The sequence below is a fragment of the Athene noctua genome, chromosome 1, assembly GCF_965140245.1.
Source record: "Athene noctua chromosome 1, bAthNoc1.hap1.1, whole genome shotgun sequence".
In the NCBI taxonomy this organism is placed as follows: domain Eukaryota; kingdom Metazoa; phylum Chordata; class Aves; order Strigiformes; family Strigidae; genus Athene; species Athene noctua.
In genome coordinates this window covers 238853983-238872263 of record NC_134037.1, presented here as the reverse complement: position 1 = coordinate 238872263, position 18281 = coordinate 238853983, and the positions used below count along the sequence as shown (strand labels likewise).

General features: G+C 39.7%; 1 protein-coding gene across 4 annotated transcripts in view; it reads right to left on the bottom strand.

Moving 5' to 3' along the window:
• DCLK1 (doublecortin like kinase 1) overlaps positions 1–18281 on the bottom strand; it is a 255207-nt gene that overhangs the window by 59598 nt on the left and 177328 nt on the right. For 3 of the 4 annotated variants that reach the window (XM_074914194.1, XM_074914204.1, XM_074914221.1), the window contains exon 6: positions 4153–4247. In XM_074914194.1, the coding sequence (XP_074770295.1) occupies positions 4153–4247 (95 nt within the window). Of the gene's footprint in view, positions 1–4152; positions 4248–5180; positions 5507–18281 lie in introns of those variants that run through there. The other variant, XM_074914212.1, reaches the window with a different exon arrangement.

Genomic DNA, 18281 nt, shown 5'->3' with positions numbered 1-18281 from the left:
TCTCTGCTTTTTCATATACTTTTAAATACTTGAAATGTTTTTAAAGTTTTCCTTTCTGCAAGAATTTTCCTTGTCTATAATTATCCAGAGCTGTATTTCTGAAAAATATGAGAATATATTTATTATTTTGCATAGATTAATAAAAAGACAAAACTTGCTGAATCAGTAAGACTTCTCGGCCACATACAACTCAAAAAATCCTTACAGACATAGAATTCAACTTCTTTGTCTAATTAGTCAAGAGGTACCTTAAATCCAGGTTTTTATTATTGTATAAATTAATCTCTAGGCAAGTAGAAAAAACATTTAAAATAATGTTGAGCAACAGAAAATCGGGTATAAAGTATAGAATGTGTCCACTTTAACTGAAGTAATGACTCTGAACATAAGACAGTGGGCAAGTAAGCTCATAAAGTATTATAAAGTCTAGTTAAATAAAATGTGGGGGTTGCTATTAGGTACATATTGTTATGATTGCCATGTCACCTTTTCTGACTCTGTGTCATTAACTGTACTGTGTTGTGGTAGGAACTATATGCATGTGCAACACAACAGTGCTGTACTTCTACTGCTATAAACCTGAATTTCAGCTGTTTTAATCCTCTGTGGAAACACACAAGTACATAACAATTTTAAAACACATTTTAACTTCCTATTTAAGAATAAATATAAAGAAAGAATTAAATTACAAGAAAGCATAACTATAGTACACAGCCTGCAAGTTAAAATGCTCAGAAGCTGATAACTGGTTGACAGCTCAGATAGCTGATAAATGGTTTCTAGTTCACTTTCAAGTCCTTACATTACACCCATGAAATTAATCTTTCAAATCTTACTTTCCTCAAATATAGATTGAATTTCACCCAAAATTATAAAAATATAACTTTCACTGATTTCTGAATTTCTGGAAACAACTCAGCCACATACATATGCAAGTGAGAAAGGATAAAACTTTATCTTTTTATGTTCTGGGTTTTGAGGGTGCAAAATTTTATCTGTAGGGTTACAAGAGTGCTGTTTTCCTATGTACCAACCACAGCACCATTTCTAGCTCTATTTACTTCAGTGGAAAGCCTTCCATCAAAGGCCATAATTTATTTTTTTTAAAAAGGTGAGGGATGAAATATCAGAAAGATGACTGATCCTTATTTTAAGTTGTCTAATGCACTCCATGGTTAGAAGGAACACTTTCATCGGAAAATTCTACCATCTCTACTATTTTTACAGTTCCTTACTATTCACAGGGAGAAATGTCTCTGTTTGTGGATGTACCTTGCTTTTGTGACTCCGAATTCAAAAGCATCATTTCCCCTCACCTGTACCTCCTAGGAAAAATGCTGGCAGCCTGCCCAGACCCCCCAGCAGTTTGACCATACCAAGCCTACAACTCCTCACAGCACTTGGATGGGGATGCTAACTTGCTGATTGATTAGTTACGTCAAGAGGAATCAGGCTATGCTAGTCAACGTTCCCTACCGCCTTCCAGACCCAGTACGTACCACTGGCAACCCCATGTACCTGACAGCACAAGAGAACAGGAGCTCCTCTAACTCTAACCTCACAGGGGAGGGGGGGAGAGAAAAAACAAATTATACAGCTGAGCTGGCATTCCCAGGACCCAGCAACTTATTTCAGCTCTAAAGCAGTAGCTGCCTCCAATTCCATATAAAAAGGGAAACCCAGACCAGTCAGAAACCCAGCCATCACCTTCAACCTCAGACTGTGGCTCTAGCAGTCAATGCTTTTCTTTTGGGGCAGGAATACCTCACCTCTCAACACTGGGGACAAGGCAGGCACTGAAATCAGTCTCCTCTTCTCTCTTGTAGGTCTATCACATGATACCAACACTTCAATAACCTCCTAGGGAATAAACCTTCTCCTGCAGTTGGCTCGTCAGCCCTGTAGCTGAAGCCACTGAAGACAAAGTGAAATGTTTTGGGTTCAAATTTGGTTTATGATAATATGGTACATAAAATAACTTGTTCTCTAAAGAAAATTTAAGTGGCAACATACAAAAGGTGGTACTAGAACAAAACAGAACACCAATTATATTGTTAACAAGAAAATTAAAATTAGTAAGCACTATTTAATGCCTGTTCATAGAACTAATTTAGTCACTGGAATACACATTATGACCTATAATGACACAGACATATGTTTTTACACTGAACTTCTAGCTCATTCACTTCACAAGTTAAACATGAAAGGAGCTGAAATAAATTCTCAGAGCAAGTGTAAGGTTTCCATCACTGAACTTCTGAGCAGCTGATTTTGTAACCTAAATAACATTATTGCAATGCATTTTTACATGATTGCAATCTATTTTTACATTAACATATTCCACGTTTTGTCCGGTAAAAAGAAAAAAATCTGTCTAAAATAAAGCCAGACAAGCATGAAAGGTCCCCTACTGAGGTCAAGGGGACTGGATATGAATATCCAAGAAGAGAATTAAAACTCTTTAACAATGTCTTATTTCTCCTGTAGTTTACTTCAATATTTATTTTCTATACCATTAGCAATGTGATTATGTTACGGCTACACAGCCCTTTGCATCCATAATACTGCCACTCAGTGATCCTGTTACACTTTCACATAGGGAACCTGGGTAAGAAGAAGCCCATATGCTCTCCTCTTCACATCTGAAAGTCAGAAACATAGTGGCCAAAACCCTCTTGTGCCTAATGGTGATGACTACATAGTTTCCACTCACTCATCCAGAAACCTTAACAGCAAAACATTTCTTCACTGCAGGGAGAGAAGCATCAGCAGTGGGGAAGGAAGTTTAGGAAAGTTACCAATGAAAAGCAAATGAAAATCCACTGTATACTGGAATCATCCATCTAAACAGACACCCTTACATCACCAATGTATAATTCATTTGGAAGACACTTTGTTCCCTCTTTGGTGACTTATTAATGATTCATTAATAAGCTTTGACAGTAGGAACAAACAAGTATGGGGAAGGCATTGCATTCAAGAAGATTTTAGTACCAGCTTACCTAACTGAAACTTGCATCTTTACTCTGTACCAGATGATGAAAACTATGACACTACCCTAACGCTTCAAGTTGCTGCTCACTCACTATCTCTGTACTGCAAGATCACAGACGGCTTCCATAACTATAAACAAGTCACGGCAGAAACCCATGGTTGTATCCCAGACTGAGGTAAGACTTGGGCATGCACAATTCCTCAGCTCCCTGGTATCCACCAGACATCAAGGGTACACAGGCTACAAGGGAGTCGTGCCATGCTACAGCTATTCCTGACCTCGATATCTGCAGAATCATGTCCGCACCAGCCCCTAAAGTCAAGCATTGCCAATTTTGTACGTAATCCTCTTACTTTGAGACACGCAAATTATGTCTTTATTTAAAAACTGAAAAGGCAGAAAAAGCATGTGTTCGAACCGTGTTTATAAACAAGTCTGAGATACAGAGTACTGCCTTAGGGAAGCTTTCATTGAGAACTGATCACAGTTTAGAAAATAGTAGAAGAGAAGATAACATAGACATCTGTCCCATTGCTTTTGAACAGATACAATTAATTAAATCAACATGTGAAGCCTTTTGGGTTGAATAAGTAATATTTTGTCAGCAGGTTACAGCAATAACATAGGTACTACCTTAATTCTGGACGCTTAGGTACACTGTAGATTCCTCTATACATGATAACTAGAGGGAACCTACTGCTACTAACAACTCTGGTCCAGCAAAGTGACTGACAAGTCTCATGCTGCCTTGGTACCGATAGTATCTTCACTGCACAAGGCTATGATACCACAGCTAATCTACAGCTAAATTCCACAGCACATTCTTTCACCTCACTTCAAAATCAAAGCTGTTTGTATGTTTTGCAAGTGATATAATGCCCATGGAAAATGAAAAACAAAAAAACCACCCTGTTTTGCAAATTAGGAGAAAGATACCCCTGTTTTTTCCCTCAAGGATAAACTAATTCCCAGCATACTTAGACACAGAACAGTTGTATGCCACTTCAGGTGTTGTACAAACACAACAAGGACTGTATCCATGCTCTTCCACCTTATGGCTCTACACATAAGGAATCAGTGGGGAGAAGGCTATTGGATAATGGTTATGCCAGATTCTCCCCAGCCATGCTCAGAAATCAGTTTCCTTATTTCCTTACCCTCTGTTTCCGTAGGCTTCCTGGGCTGGTGGGAGATGGGCTTGGAGACTTCCCAGAGCGGGGAGTAGAAAGCTGGCTGCCAGGGGTTCCATTCACTAAAAGGATGATAAATTGAAAAAATAAACACAAGGCATTATTAAAAGCAAAGAAATAGTTAAATCAACATATTTCTTTTAATTTTTTGTTGAATATATTAATTTGGTTTTACTTAGTATTTTAAACATTAAATAAAGTAATTCACAAAAGAACTCTTTCCTCAGAGTTTTGGCTCATGAAGCCAATTTTTACACAGAGTGCAAGCAAATTATCAACAAACCTGAAAAGCCTGTTTAGTCAATGGCAGAGAACATGATCCTGTTTTCTTAAACTGCATTGTTCCTGTGCTTGAAACTGATGGGGAGCAAGGTGCATTGTTAACCTTAAGAGACACTTGCCATATGTAAACCTTTGCATTCCATTTAGTTATGGCTTGAAGTGATACCCACCAAAAATAAAAAGCAGTACTGTTTGCAGGAACAAATCAGCTGCTTGCTGTTTCTCACTCATTCATCTGAAGAGATTTTTGCAATACTATCTGACCCAAACATCACCTCAGACTAAACCCAGAAGAGATTTCCAGAGGCAAATAAACTGGATGGAACACCTCAAGTCTGACTTACAGCAAAGCATCACTTTCTCAAATAAGTAGGTTCCTTCATATATGTCAGTGTCTATCATTTTAAAAGCATCTTTTGCATGCATGTGACATTATCCATTAAATTAACAAAACAATACCAGCAGAGGACAGAATTCTACTACAAACTAATCACACAAGAGGCTATCAATAATATTCACACTGAAGCACTGATAGAAACACTACAAAGCGTGTATCACATATGTATGTAAATATTCTTAAACAAGCAACTGTTATATCACAGTCCACATTTGTCAGCACCAGAAGAAAAAAAAAAATCAACAATCAGTTTCCCAGATTCTGAATCTTTGGAGAATATTTACATACTAGGATATCAACAAAGCATTTGACTTACCTTCTATGAGTTCTAACATGGACAAAATCTTACTGTTTAACCTGATAAGAGCAAGCAGCAAAATTCCTGCTCTCTACTAAGCCAAGCTGTAGCCAAACTGAGAAGCAATGGGATTAGCTAAGGATAGCTGGGGCTGCTCACAGAATGAGCTGAATGCGATGCAGGATTCATAAGCAGAAGCCTTTTCTGCGTAAGGCTGACGTCTTCAGAGCAGCAGTGGGAGGTGCAGGTGCTGTCTTAGGGCTACATCAAAGGTGTCAATTAAGCATAATGCTGCTGCTTCACAACGCTGAGCCACCGCAACCCCCACTCGCTTTCCATGGAGCCCCGAAAGCCTAAGCAATTTTAATGCTGTGCACTGAATCACAATGAGGTGCCTTTGGGGGCAATATACCAAATGACTCATCTGAAAATCAAAATGACAATAACTCTTGTAAAACCTTGGCTGCTGGCAATCTAGCAAATGCTAATTCCTTTGGATAATACAATAGGTGTTTTAAATAGATTTTTCTTACTTTTTACGTAATACATTATTCTCACTGGCTAATACTGGGCTCGCATATTATAAGGAAGAAACATGTACACATGCCACACCATACACATCAATAAAACACATTATACTGCATGATAAATAATGATCACTTAATAGTGCTTAGGTGCTATGGGTGATCAAATGTCAACATCACTTTGTGCAAGGCATTGTTTAAGGTAAAGGTGCAATATATTTGTCTAACCATAGGAACAACAAGATACACTCTTTGGAACACACAGGAACAAAAAGATACACTAAGTGGATTAAATAGGCTGCTTTTCTAGAAAACCGTTCCACTCACCTAGGCTTCAAATTCTCTTTCTACAGAGGACAATGGTTTGCACATATCAGCACTAATTCAAATACCGTACTAAGTATGTGGGGGAAAGTACATGCATATGGACACATTCACTGATATTCATACAGTATTCAGTAAAATACCCTATAGGTCTGGCCAATAATGACTAAAATAAAATTTATTATCAATACTTCTGAAATAATTTAGGAAAAGGGCAAGATGAGGACATTAAAAATGAGCTTTCTGGAATCTCAATCTTCTGAAGTTTTAAAGGGCTTCTTATAAACAATTATGATATTATCTAGAAACTAATACTAAACTACTACTATTCACATGGAGCTAGTCTGAGTAGACTAGCTGAGTAACAGGACTAGTGCTCTGCCTTCTCTTTAAACCAAGGAGATATTATTATAGTTATTATTATTATTACTCTTATTATTATGAGAAAAATTAAGATAACAGATACACTTTAATAAACCTTGTAGCACTAGGTACTGGTTCCTTTTCTTTAGAGATTTACTCCTTCCCTGTAACTTTCAACACTAGTTTCTGTTAGAATTGCTATTGCAGTTATTCTGTCCTGAATACAAAGACTTGAGGCGACCAAGTGAAACCAGACAAATAGATGCAATTTTGTCTTTGACTCTTGATCTATTTCCCACATGTACCATGTTAATGAGTATCTATTTGAGATGCAAGAACAAAGTATCATAAACCCTAAAAACTACTCACTTGCCACCACCAATGTATCCAGAGCATTTAAGCTAAGTTCCAATGCTCTCCCCAACAGCACTTTTTAAAAAGAAAAATTATGATAGTTGTGCTTCTGTAGGCCATCTGTAAAATGTGAAATCAAAACCACAATTAACGGATGAAGACCCTCAGGAGATTTAAGTGGAGTTTGCTCACCTCCTTACCCATATCCAAAACACAAAGGTGCTAAGTACCTAAAATGCATACCAGGATTTCCATGAGTATACAAGGACTCTCCGTGAAGAACTGTTTGGGAAACTCTAGAGATGACAATAGCACTGGGGACGAGACTCCTTTTACCAATCTGAAGTAGTTTTCCAGACCTTATTTTAACCCAGCTGTTGTCATAGCATGAGTTGTATCATCCCCAAGCAACCATCTAAAACAGACATGATGAAAAATGTACTATGAGCATCCACTGCAGTGTAGACATAAAGCTAGGCAAGATGAATCCAAGCCCACATACCTAGAGGTTTAGGATACTCTGAAAATGAAGCAAAATCATCAAATTTCTCCCCACCTAACAATTTTGGTGGATTTTATTCCAAGAGCAGAACTCCATTAAATAAACTCTGATGACTGATGGACAGAGTCTACATTGGAGCCAACCTGAACAGGACTTGGGTGAAATGGGTTCTATTCAAGGCTTTCTATACGCATCTGCACAACATCAGACAAGTCGTGTAATCTCTACCACTTGCCTACTTAGGCTTTAAGTTCTGTCAGAATTAACTTTCTGTGGACATCATGTCTGTCTTCTGGGTGCTCTGTATACCTGTAGATATATATTACTATTACTACTGATATTATTAATGTAATGCTTAAGACAGACATCACAACAGGGAAGAAATGGTAATTCCTAATAATTCCCCAGTCCACTCCAGGGGCCCTTTATTTTTATCTTTGGCCATTCCACCTCTGTCTCTAGTTCGTTGTGAGTCATTGTACTGAATTTGCAAATAGAGTTGGTATTAGGTGCACAAAGAGACTGGACTGATTCTGACCCCTTCCTGAACTCCATTTACAAACTCACCACCATTCTCACATATGTCGCTCATGACCAGACAACACGGCAACAAATATATGAATAAAATCTATAATGTTTAATAATAATGCGTTCCTGACAAGTACAGGAATATAATCTAAACTGTCCTAAAATCCATTTTTAGGTTGAATGCCTTCTGGTTGGAAACTGCATTCCTGTCTAGTATGTGCACTGCATTTCTCACTGACTGATACAGCACATGTTCCCACAAGGAACCTTGATGTAGATAAAGACATTTGGAATTGGTAAATCACTGTTGTGATTAATCATGTTATTAAGTGAGGCAAGAGGTTTCTTGTCACTTTTTATTCATTGAATTGAAGGGGTCAGAGACTTCAGCTTAACACACAGCGCCCTCCCATCGCCTCATGAAAAAGATTTATCCATTCAAAATTTCACAGGTGAAATATATATTAAAAAGCTACAACAATAACGAAATTATTGTGGCTGCTCTGAGCAGAGGTATACAACTGCTTAGCTGTGAACTCCTTTCCTTACTGTCCTCTCTTGCTGAGGATGCATAACAGGGCAAGAAACCCTCTTTGCATTTGTTTTTTCAGCACCTGGCAGACACATGAAAGTAGAAAACCCCACTATATAGAACACTAAAGCTGGATACCATCATCTACTGGGATAAAAGCAGTATAGGTCTTCATATCATGAGGTTTATAAACTAGTGAAAATGCTGTAAAAAAAGCACTTTGATGGCATTCTAATAAATACATTTTGATACGGTATGTTTTTTATTAAGTAATAAAGACAAAAAGTGAGAAAGGCTGAATTAAAGTATCACGTGCTAGTCCGAGAAGCTGCCAATGTCACTGCACTGTATTAAATTCATGCTCTCCTATAAAACTGCCTGTTGATGTGTTAGCATCTTGTACTCTATAAAATGTGTAGAGATGACTCTGTGAGTTTACAAAAGTGGTCTCCAAACACAAAAGTGTGTGTGAGGTGGAAAGAGGAGACTAAAGGAAAGGAACGGTGCAGGTTTTTTTGCATCCACAACTTACTCATGACTAGGACAGGCTACACTAAAAAATGATTTACAGAAGTCACAACAATGTGTGTCAGCAACTGTTAGCTAGAAAATGGCGATGTGAGATCACTACTTGACCTTGTCTCAATTACTCCTGTAGTTTGTCACTGTCATTTCCAAAATACTTTTGTCTTAGAAAGTTTATGTAGTTACAGAGTAGTTAGGGAACAAACCATACCTTGCCTTTTTGTTCCTTCTGCTTTTGTACTTGTATACATCTCATAATTTTTGTCTTCACTCCAAAAGACAGTTTGTCCAGAGCACCACATTAAGCAAGTGCCCTCATGATCACTCCCCAGTAAAGGCAAGGCTTTGTAGCCTTAGTAGGGAACTGGTTGAGAAAAACCCCAAATAATCAGTACTGCCTTAGTTTTGACTGGTGCTAAACTGCACTTTATACATTCAATCTTTTCTAGAGTTTATGTCAAGAAGTTAGGCAGATACAAGAACTGCCACGATGACAAGGCTTGACAGACCCATACAGAGCTTTCACCGCATCAACAGATCAACAGATCAGAAATGTCATCAGAAAGGATCACCTTCAGGTCAGGTATACATTTGTATCCCAGGAGCCACCAATACCCAAGTCCCTGTAAGTAACTGGTACCTGTGGTAGCCACACAATGTAACCCAAGCAGTGCAGAGCTCCGCAGGGATTGTAAACCCGCCACATGCTCAGCCCTCACTGATCTCCATGGAGTGCCCACTATAGCACTTCTACTTCATCCTGACGTCAGCTATGTCCACACTATCAGGCAGAGAAGTCTTGCAGACACCTAGACATTGCAGACATGCCTGATATCTCAGAAGACAGGAGCCTTTCTTGAAAATACAACTCCCTGGAATCCACAAGTTTTGGGGGTTTTTTGTAGCCTCAGAAAGTGGGTAAGTGCCTCTTGTTTTTTTCTCTGCACTTCATCAGACTACAGCTGATATCTATGATCTTGGCTGCTAATTTCATGTAATACCTAACTAAGGAGCACCTACATGTGTGTAAGAGTTAATGAAAATGTCTCTTTTGAATTGTTTTGCCTAATTGGAAAGACTAGGATTTGCAAATCAGTCTGTGTGAACTAAGTATCAACTCTGAGGATGTTCATTCAGCGTTTAACTTTTTTAATCCTTTAAGAGGGTTAAACTATTCAGTCTAACCAAAACTATTTCTCTTACTAATTTATGAAAGCTATAAAATGATAAACCTTATTTTTTTAACTATTAGTATCAAATACAAACACCATAAATAAAAAATTAAAAGGAAGGCAGGATCAAAGTAAAAATCATCTGGAAATTCCTGGGTCTGTAGGATGACTCCATCGCTCCCAAGGGTTTGTATTCCTGGCCTCAGGAAATTTTCACTTCAGCGTATTTATTACGAAAGCTGTCAGTGGAGTACCTATAACAGTGTGAATAAAAACACGTGACCTCACCAAAGACAATACAATACATCATGTTCCTTCCTTTGGGATCCAAAAGACCTTCCTGAGTCAGGTGGCTGAAGAAGGGTTGTTTCTGGATAATGGTCTAGGGATGAACTATTAAACTAAATGAAAACATATCTTCTTGCAGAGGAACACATCTACCTCTTTTTTTCTAACTAGTTGAGGAAAGCACAAGCATCTGCCCTAGAGAAGCCTCCAGTAAGATCCAATTTCCATATCCTAAAACACTTTTCTCTTTAGGGACTATCTACAGTTTTGATCAGGCTTTAGTTTGACATGTAGTTTCACAATTTCTTTTCCCAGGTGCAATTTTTTAAAAAAACCACACAGCCTTTGGTAATATAACCTACTCTATCCATTCTTCACATACATTCCCTTCATCATTTGGAATAGGTATGTATCAATCCTGTTACTCTTGAAATAGATACTTGTTGCACTAAATAACTAAAACTCCTAAATAACTATTAACACAAAAACCTGAATTTCTGTTACAAATAAGATTTCAAGCATCCAACGTATTTTGGATTATACTTTGAGGGCAACAGGAGATAGTTCAGAAAGGAGAAGAACTGAGAAGGAAATAATTTTGAAGGATGTGCTCCAACTGAAAAAAAGAAAGTAGTTACTTCTGTTGAGAGCAAGTCCTGAAAATTAGAGGTGGGAATTCAGAGGCTAAAACAGAGTTCACCCGAATGCAGTATCTTTTTTTAATTTAATGGACCAAGGGTACAATAACTCCAGCCATCTCATGCTGCTCTTGATTTGATTAAAAGTAATGATTGTGAAGAAGTAAGTGCAGCGTTCTTCCAATCAATTACCTCTTTACCTGCACTGAGGCTGCCACCAATGGTGTTAAATAGTAGCTGGACAGAAGCCTACAGCTACTGAATAGCTGTCAGATAATCATAATCTTCAGTTACCAGCAACAGGTTGATACCCAGTCTCACTGAAAACCAACATCTCTTTTATGATGTCCTTTCCTGAATAATATTTGATGCCAACAAAAAAACCCATCAAAGTGTTTTACAGGCTTTAAGAAGGCATCAGGAAAACTAAATAGAGACAGGATTATCTATTGCACTTGGAACCAGACTTCAGCCCTCTGCCTGCCTGGGAGGTCACGCTACCTTTCTCTGTTTCTCTTCTTTACCTTGTTCCCTGCCTTTCTTCTCTAACTAGACTGAAAGCATTTTGAAGCAGACAATACCTCAAATGCATTTGTAAAAAACCAGAAAGCAATCCTCCTGCAATGGTACTGTTTTGAAACAGAGTCAGATGTAAATAAAAAACTGAACAAAACATAAAAATGGAGAAGTCAGCTCTTACCACAGACCTTCCTAGGTCTCACATACTCTTTTAAGAAAAAAGTATTCTGTGTTTTTACATAAAAATAGGATGCATCTGCTCTCAGGAGCCAGGGAGGCTACTAGGAAAATGTAAGTACATTAAGCATATGATCTGTTAAGGAAAAAATAAGGAAAAAGCAAGGACAGAATAGAGGTGAACATCACTTATGGAAAGTCATACATTCCTCTTAAATATGTCAAGAAATGGTGCAAAAGCAGATGTAGCTTTTTTGATCACTGTAGATTGTATAGCTCAAGAAACAGTGAGGATAGGGTCTCCCATTCCCTTACAGATTGATGCATATTTCATTGCCCTCAGTTAACCACAGTACAGATTTGAACCTGCGTGGCACTGAGCACTAGTGCAGCCTCTGGTATCACTAAGGGTCTTTCTCTGCAACCCTGCAGCCTGGGGGACAGTATTTTCCATCCTGTTGTTCCCACACTGTTATTCCCATGTTCATGTACCTGCAAAGCCCCACAGTGTTGTTTTGGGGCTTTCAGGCTCACCAAAGATGCTGCCTTTACAGGCATGGAGGGAGAAAGGCAACTTCAAAGGGTTAAAGTAATCCAAGACCCTTGAGAATGCCACTAAGAGCCCTTTGCCCCCAGCACCAGATGAGCAGTGGCTGGGAGCTTGCCAAGGACAGGGGACACTCAGGGTCCTTTGGTTGCTCCCTCAGTCAGGGGCCACCACAAGATGAGACTGAAACAGAAAGCTCTACACATTACACTTTAGGGGTGAGGGTCTTCAAACAGAATCTTTTCTAAAAATCATTTGTTAACATTACTGAATTTGTCTTCAAAGCACTGTTTTTGATAAAATGTTATTGCTCCAAACTTAGAGATGTGAAAATGAGACACAGACATTAAAGAAAACCAACAAACCAAGCAAACCACCAAAATAACCCCTTTGTTTTCTGTAAGCAACTTCAGAAGCTATTGGGACAAATTTGGGAAAGTTAATCACCCCCTAATTTGCTCAGAACAAGGGACTCATGGACTTTATTGCATTTGTTTGGCTTAATTCACTTACCACTAGAAATTCTGTGTCAAAGAAGGGAAACAGTTCTTGAGGATGGTATTTAAACCAAAACAGACTGTCTACATTTCCCACCCTCATTTACACATCCATTTATCTAACAATGGGAAAATGACCCAAAGATTGTACCTTCAATAACTCTAAATATGATGAATCCTGTGCTGGAGGAGAAGAAAAATAACGTTGAAAACCTGCATTAAAGACAATATCATACCATAGATGCATACAGAATTAAGGGTAACTCAAGGATATCTCTCCATTTTAGGATTTCATCAGTTTTAATATCCACCTTTGAGATTTTTACACTTTTTTAACATAATCTTTGTCCATGCAACTTTCCTTTTTTGGCCCATGTAGTTATCTATGTGTATTATCTTGATATGGGCATGAATTGATGACCGAGGCAGGCATCTGATCCTTTTGCATTGCAAGAATGTACAGAGTTTTCAAAACACAGCAAGAATCAAACAAGAGGAATCAGATTCTTTGTAATTAGCAACACACTGTTCTCCAAACAGCTCACTTAGCTTTTTCTCAAGGGTATATTATCAATAATGCTTTCTTTCTGCCTGCCCTTTATCTCCACATTTCTCAACTTTCTTTTATCGTACAACTCTTCACAAAATGCTACATCTTTTCATTTTTGGAATGTGTAGGTATTACCTTTGATCTGAGCAAAGAATCTGTTATTTTTCTCAAGTATTTTTTATGTTTATCCCCAGTGAAAGAAAAACCCCTAACAGTAGTTTAAAGATGAAATCATTTAAAGCACAGAATAAAAACCCCACATATATATAGACTTAGCAGTAACAACATGACAACAAAACCATAATTTACAGTTGTGCACCAGTCATTTAGGAGACTCTCTAATACTGAGATATTTAATGTAGACAACATGAAAAAAAATATTTGCTCATATGTGCACTGGTAATTTCTCTATTCTGCTACTGTCATGGGTACATAATTCCAATAAATAGGCAGTATTTTTAAGCCTACTGGATGGCAGAATAGTGAAATCTGTATATATCGTCTGCATTTCATGGAAGAACTTTGTTTTTTGTCTAACATCTAAGAGCGAGTATTTCTTTTTCTTTCCACTGTTGTTGTTTTTTTTTTTAATGCAGTGTCTAATATCAAATTGCATATTTTTAAAATCTATTAATCAATTGTTTTTAGTTTTACAACAATTCTCGTGGGCAAGTGCACACTTAGTATAATATTGCTCCTTCCATCAGTAATACTGATGTAAATACTCGTGTATGTAAAGCTAAAAATAGGCTTCCTGTAACATTCACACAATTTGACTTCACTTTTTGCAGAAACCAAACATAAGAGATCCAGATGGACAAATTAGATACATTATCCTCACTAAAATTAACTTCTATAGAAACATTTTCAATTGTTTATCCTGTAACAAGCTTAGAATGAATAGTTCAGTTGGAAGGGATCTACAATGATGATCTAGTCCAATGGCCTGACCAATTCAGGGCTGACCAAACGTTAAAGCATGTTATTAAGGGAATTGTCCAAATGCCTCTTAAAACACTGACAGGCTTGGGGCATTGACCACCTTCTCTATGAAGCCTATGTGTATTGGGTTTGCATGGCAAAGTTTTGACAGTGGGAAGGTTACAGGGGTGGCTCTGTGAGAAGCTGATAGAAGATTCCCCTATGTTCGATAGAGCCAATTCCAGCCAGCTACAAGATGCCCCTGCTGCTGGCCGAGGCCAATATAGCTGGGATATATTTAAGAAGGAGGAAAAAAACCCTGCAGCAGTCAGAAGAGAGGAGTGATAATATGTGAGAGCAACAACTGCAGACACCAAGGTCAGTGAAGGAGGGGTAGGAGGTGCTCCAGGGCAGCCCATGGTGAGGCAGCTGTGCCCCTGAAGCCCACGGAGGTTAACAGGGGAGCAGATCTACACCTGCAGCCCGGGGAGGAGCCCACGCTGGAGCAGATGGATGTGCCTAAGGAAGACTGAGGTTCTGAGGGAAGCCCGCGCTGGAGCAATTTGTTGCTGGGAGGACTGCACCCTGTGCAAGGGATCCAGGCTGGAGCAGCTCATGAAGAACTGCAGCCCATAGGAAGGACCCAGGTTGGAGAAGTTTGTGGAGGGTGGTCTCCCATGGGAGAGACCCCATGCTGGGGCAGGGGACTGGAGAGTGAGGAGTCCTCCCCCTGAGGAGGAAGGAGCAACAAAGACAACATCTGATGAACTCGAGCATGTCCAAAGAAGGGCAATGAAGGTGGTGTGGGGTCTGGAGCACAGGTTGTACAAGGAGCGGTTGAGGGAACTGGGGGTGTTTAGTCTGGAGAAGAGGAGGCTGAGGGGAGACCTCATCGCCCTCTACAGCCACCTGAAAGGAGGTTGCAGAGAGCTGGGGATGAGTCTCTTTAACTAAGTAACAAGCAATAGGACAAGAGGTAATGGCCTCACATTGCACCAGGGAAGGTTTAGACTGGGTATTAGGAAGCATTTCTTTCCAGAAGGGGTTGTTAGGCGTTGGAATGGGCTGCCCAGGGAGGTGGTGGAGTCCCCATCCCTGGAGGTGTTTAAGAGTCGGGTCGACATAGCGCTGAGGGATATGGTATAGTTGGGAACTGTCAGCATTAGGTTAATGGTTGGACTGGATGATCTTCAAGGTCTTTTCCAACCTAGATGATTCTGTGAACTGATTGCAGCCGTCATTCCCCATCCTCCTGCACTGCTGAGGGGGAGGAGGTAGAAAAAATTGCAAGTGAAGTTAAGCCTGGGAAGAAGGGAGTGGTGGGGGGAAGTTGTTTTAAGATTTGTTTTTATTTTCTTATTACTCTACTCTGATTTGATTGGCAATAAATTAAATTAATTCTCCTGAGTCAAATCTGTTTTGCCTGTGACAGTAATTGGTGAGTGAGCTCCCTATCCTTATCTTGACCCACAAGCCTTTTGTTGTATTTTTCTCTCCCCTGTCCAGCTGAGCAGGGGAGTGATAGAGTGGCTTTGGTGGGCACTTCGTGTCCAGCCAGGGTCAACCCAACACACAGTGTTTGACAAACAGCTTGGAAAAAAATACTTCTAACGTCCAGTCTAAACCTCCCCTGGTGCAGATTTGAATCATTCCCATGCATCCTGTCCCCAAACACCCAGGAGAAAAGACCAACAACTCCCTCTCCACTTTTCCTCCTCAGGAAGCTGTAGACAACAGTGAGGTCACCCCTCAGACTCCTCCTCTCCAAACTAGACAAAGCCAGAGTCCTCAGCTGCTCCTCACAGGACATTCCTCCCAGCCCTTTCACCAGCTTTGTTGCCCTCCTCTGGACACACTGGAGTACCTTCACATCCTTACTAAACCGCGGGGCCCAGAACTGCGCACAGTACTCAAGGTGAGGCTGCACCAAGACTAAATACAGTGGGATAACCACCCCTTCTGGCTGGCTGGTTATGCTGTGTGTGAAGCACCCCAGGATGTGGTTTGCCCTCATGGCTGCCAGGGCACACTGCTGACTGCTATGGAGCCTGCTGGTGACCAGCACCCCCAGATCCCTTTCTGCAGGGCTACTCTCCAGTCACTCTCCCAATACATACTTGTGCTCAGCATTACTCCATCCCAGAACACAGCATTTGTTCTTGTTAAATTTAATCCCATTGATGATTGCCCAATGCTCCAATCTACCTATATCCCTCTGCAAGGCCTCTTGTCCCTCGAGAAAGTCAAGAGAATCTCCCAAGCTTGGGATCATCACCAAGCTTGCTACTGGTGCACTCAACTCCTTCATACAGATCACTGATAAAGATACTGAACAGAACTGGCCCTAGGATTAAGGACTGAGGAACACCGCTGCAGCCTCATTGACTACAACCCTTTGGGCCCTGACCTTCAGCCAGTTCTTCACCCAGGCTCCTGCTGGCTGACAGTCTATTCTGTCAACCTATACGTTCCTGTAGGAATTCATCTGATGTCTTTCTGCAAGAAAATTTTAATTACAGTGTCCAAATAAATATGTCAAATAGGCAAGGTCATGGACCACCTTTTGACAAACTATTATTTACTTATTTCCTCTAAATTTATTGTTTTTACATAAGATATTTTTAAGATGGGTAAATCTGTCATCAGAACAGAACCAACCATTCATATTTCCACTACACTGTTTCTTTTCTTGCTATAAATTTAATGATATATCAATTATTATTGTGGCACAATGAAAACTTCCCTTTTTTTCACAAACTGTGAAATAATCTCCTGATCTTTTGCAGTGACTGAACATGTAATGGTATTCTGCTCAGACTATTGTAAAACTGAACTGCAGGAAACTAAGATTTACTCACCTACGCTTCCTCTGCACGTTTAAGTAAAACCAGTACTATTCTCTCAGGACCAAAACCAACAACATATCACATAGTCAACATGACAAAAACGTTGCTAATCCCATGGCAGAAACACTTGTTATGCATAGCAGGGCAGTTATTTCACATAGAAATGAACACATACAGGTTCAGTGTCCATTACTCATATTCCCAAATGAATTTTCGTTGGGAAAAACCAGAAAGACTCCGTAACATTCACACATTAAACAGGGCCTCCCTTGTTACAATTTAATTTAACTCTGTTCTACCTAGCTCCAAATAAAGCTACTTAATATATGTTTAAGGAAGAGCTACTCTGGGTTTGTTCCTCACAATTGTTCTTCCCATTCCATCTCTATCAGGATGTGTTGCTTGCTACCCACACCTCTGTCTTTCATTGTGTCTCTCCCACTCCCCTCCTCCTCTGAGCAAGGATGCTTTTTTTCTCAGCTTAGTCTCTTGTGAAAAACCAGAGACTAAGTGCATGCCTCCCCTCCTTGAAACCTGCTAGAAGCACCTGGGCCATTCTGATCACCACCTCCCCATAAAGACTGGTGCTGGATGCAGGTCACACTATGACATTCACTTCCCCATTGGTAGAAGACTTAGAGCAGAAAGAGTGAGGTGGCTTTCAGACAGCTCTAATCTTTGCCTCTTGCAAAATCCATATTGACAAGCAATGCTGCAAATGCTGGATTGGGTTTACTCAGCTGGCCCACACGAAGTATTATTTGTACTTTCAGGCACCAATACTAGCAAATTATCTAATGCACTTTTCTTGTTTATTTATTTGTTTTGCTTGGGAAAAAGCTGCAGGGGGGAACTAGTCATAGACTATTTAGTGGGAGCAGCTGCAAAGGCAGCCAAAGCAAGGCCCTTCAGACAGAACTTTCTAAAGCTTTTTGCTGTGTTTTCTCCAGCCTGTACTACTGGCTTGTTAGGTCAGCTCTGCCCTATTTCTTCCTCAGCTATCTTTGCACCTCACATTCACATCTGTAATTGCATTCTTTCCCTGCCCTGCCCCTCTTTCCTCAACATCCTCACCGTCTTTAACCTCTCCTTTCATCACTACTACCTCTTAATTCCCTCAGAAACAAAATACAGAAAAAGCCTTTTGCAGACACAGATCCTATGCTGCATAACTTTGACTACTTTCTGCATTGTGTTCATTCAGTTCCTAGTACAAAGAATACCTCTTTTTGTCGCTCTAGATACTGGCAGCAAAATCACGTATGGAAAATAAATTGAACCATGGTAATGCCAGTGTATGATTTACAAAACA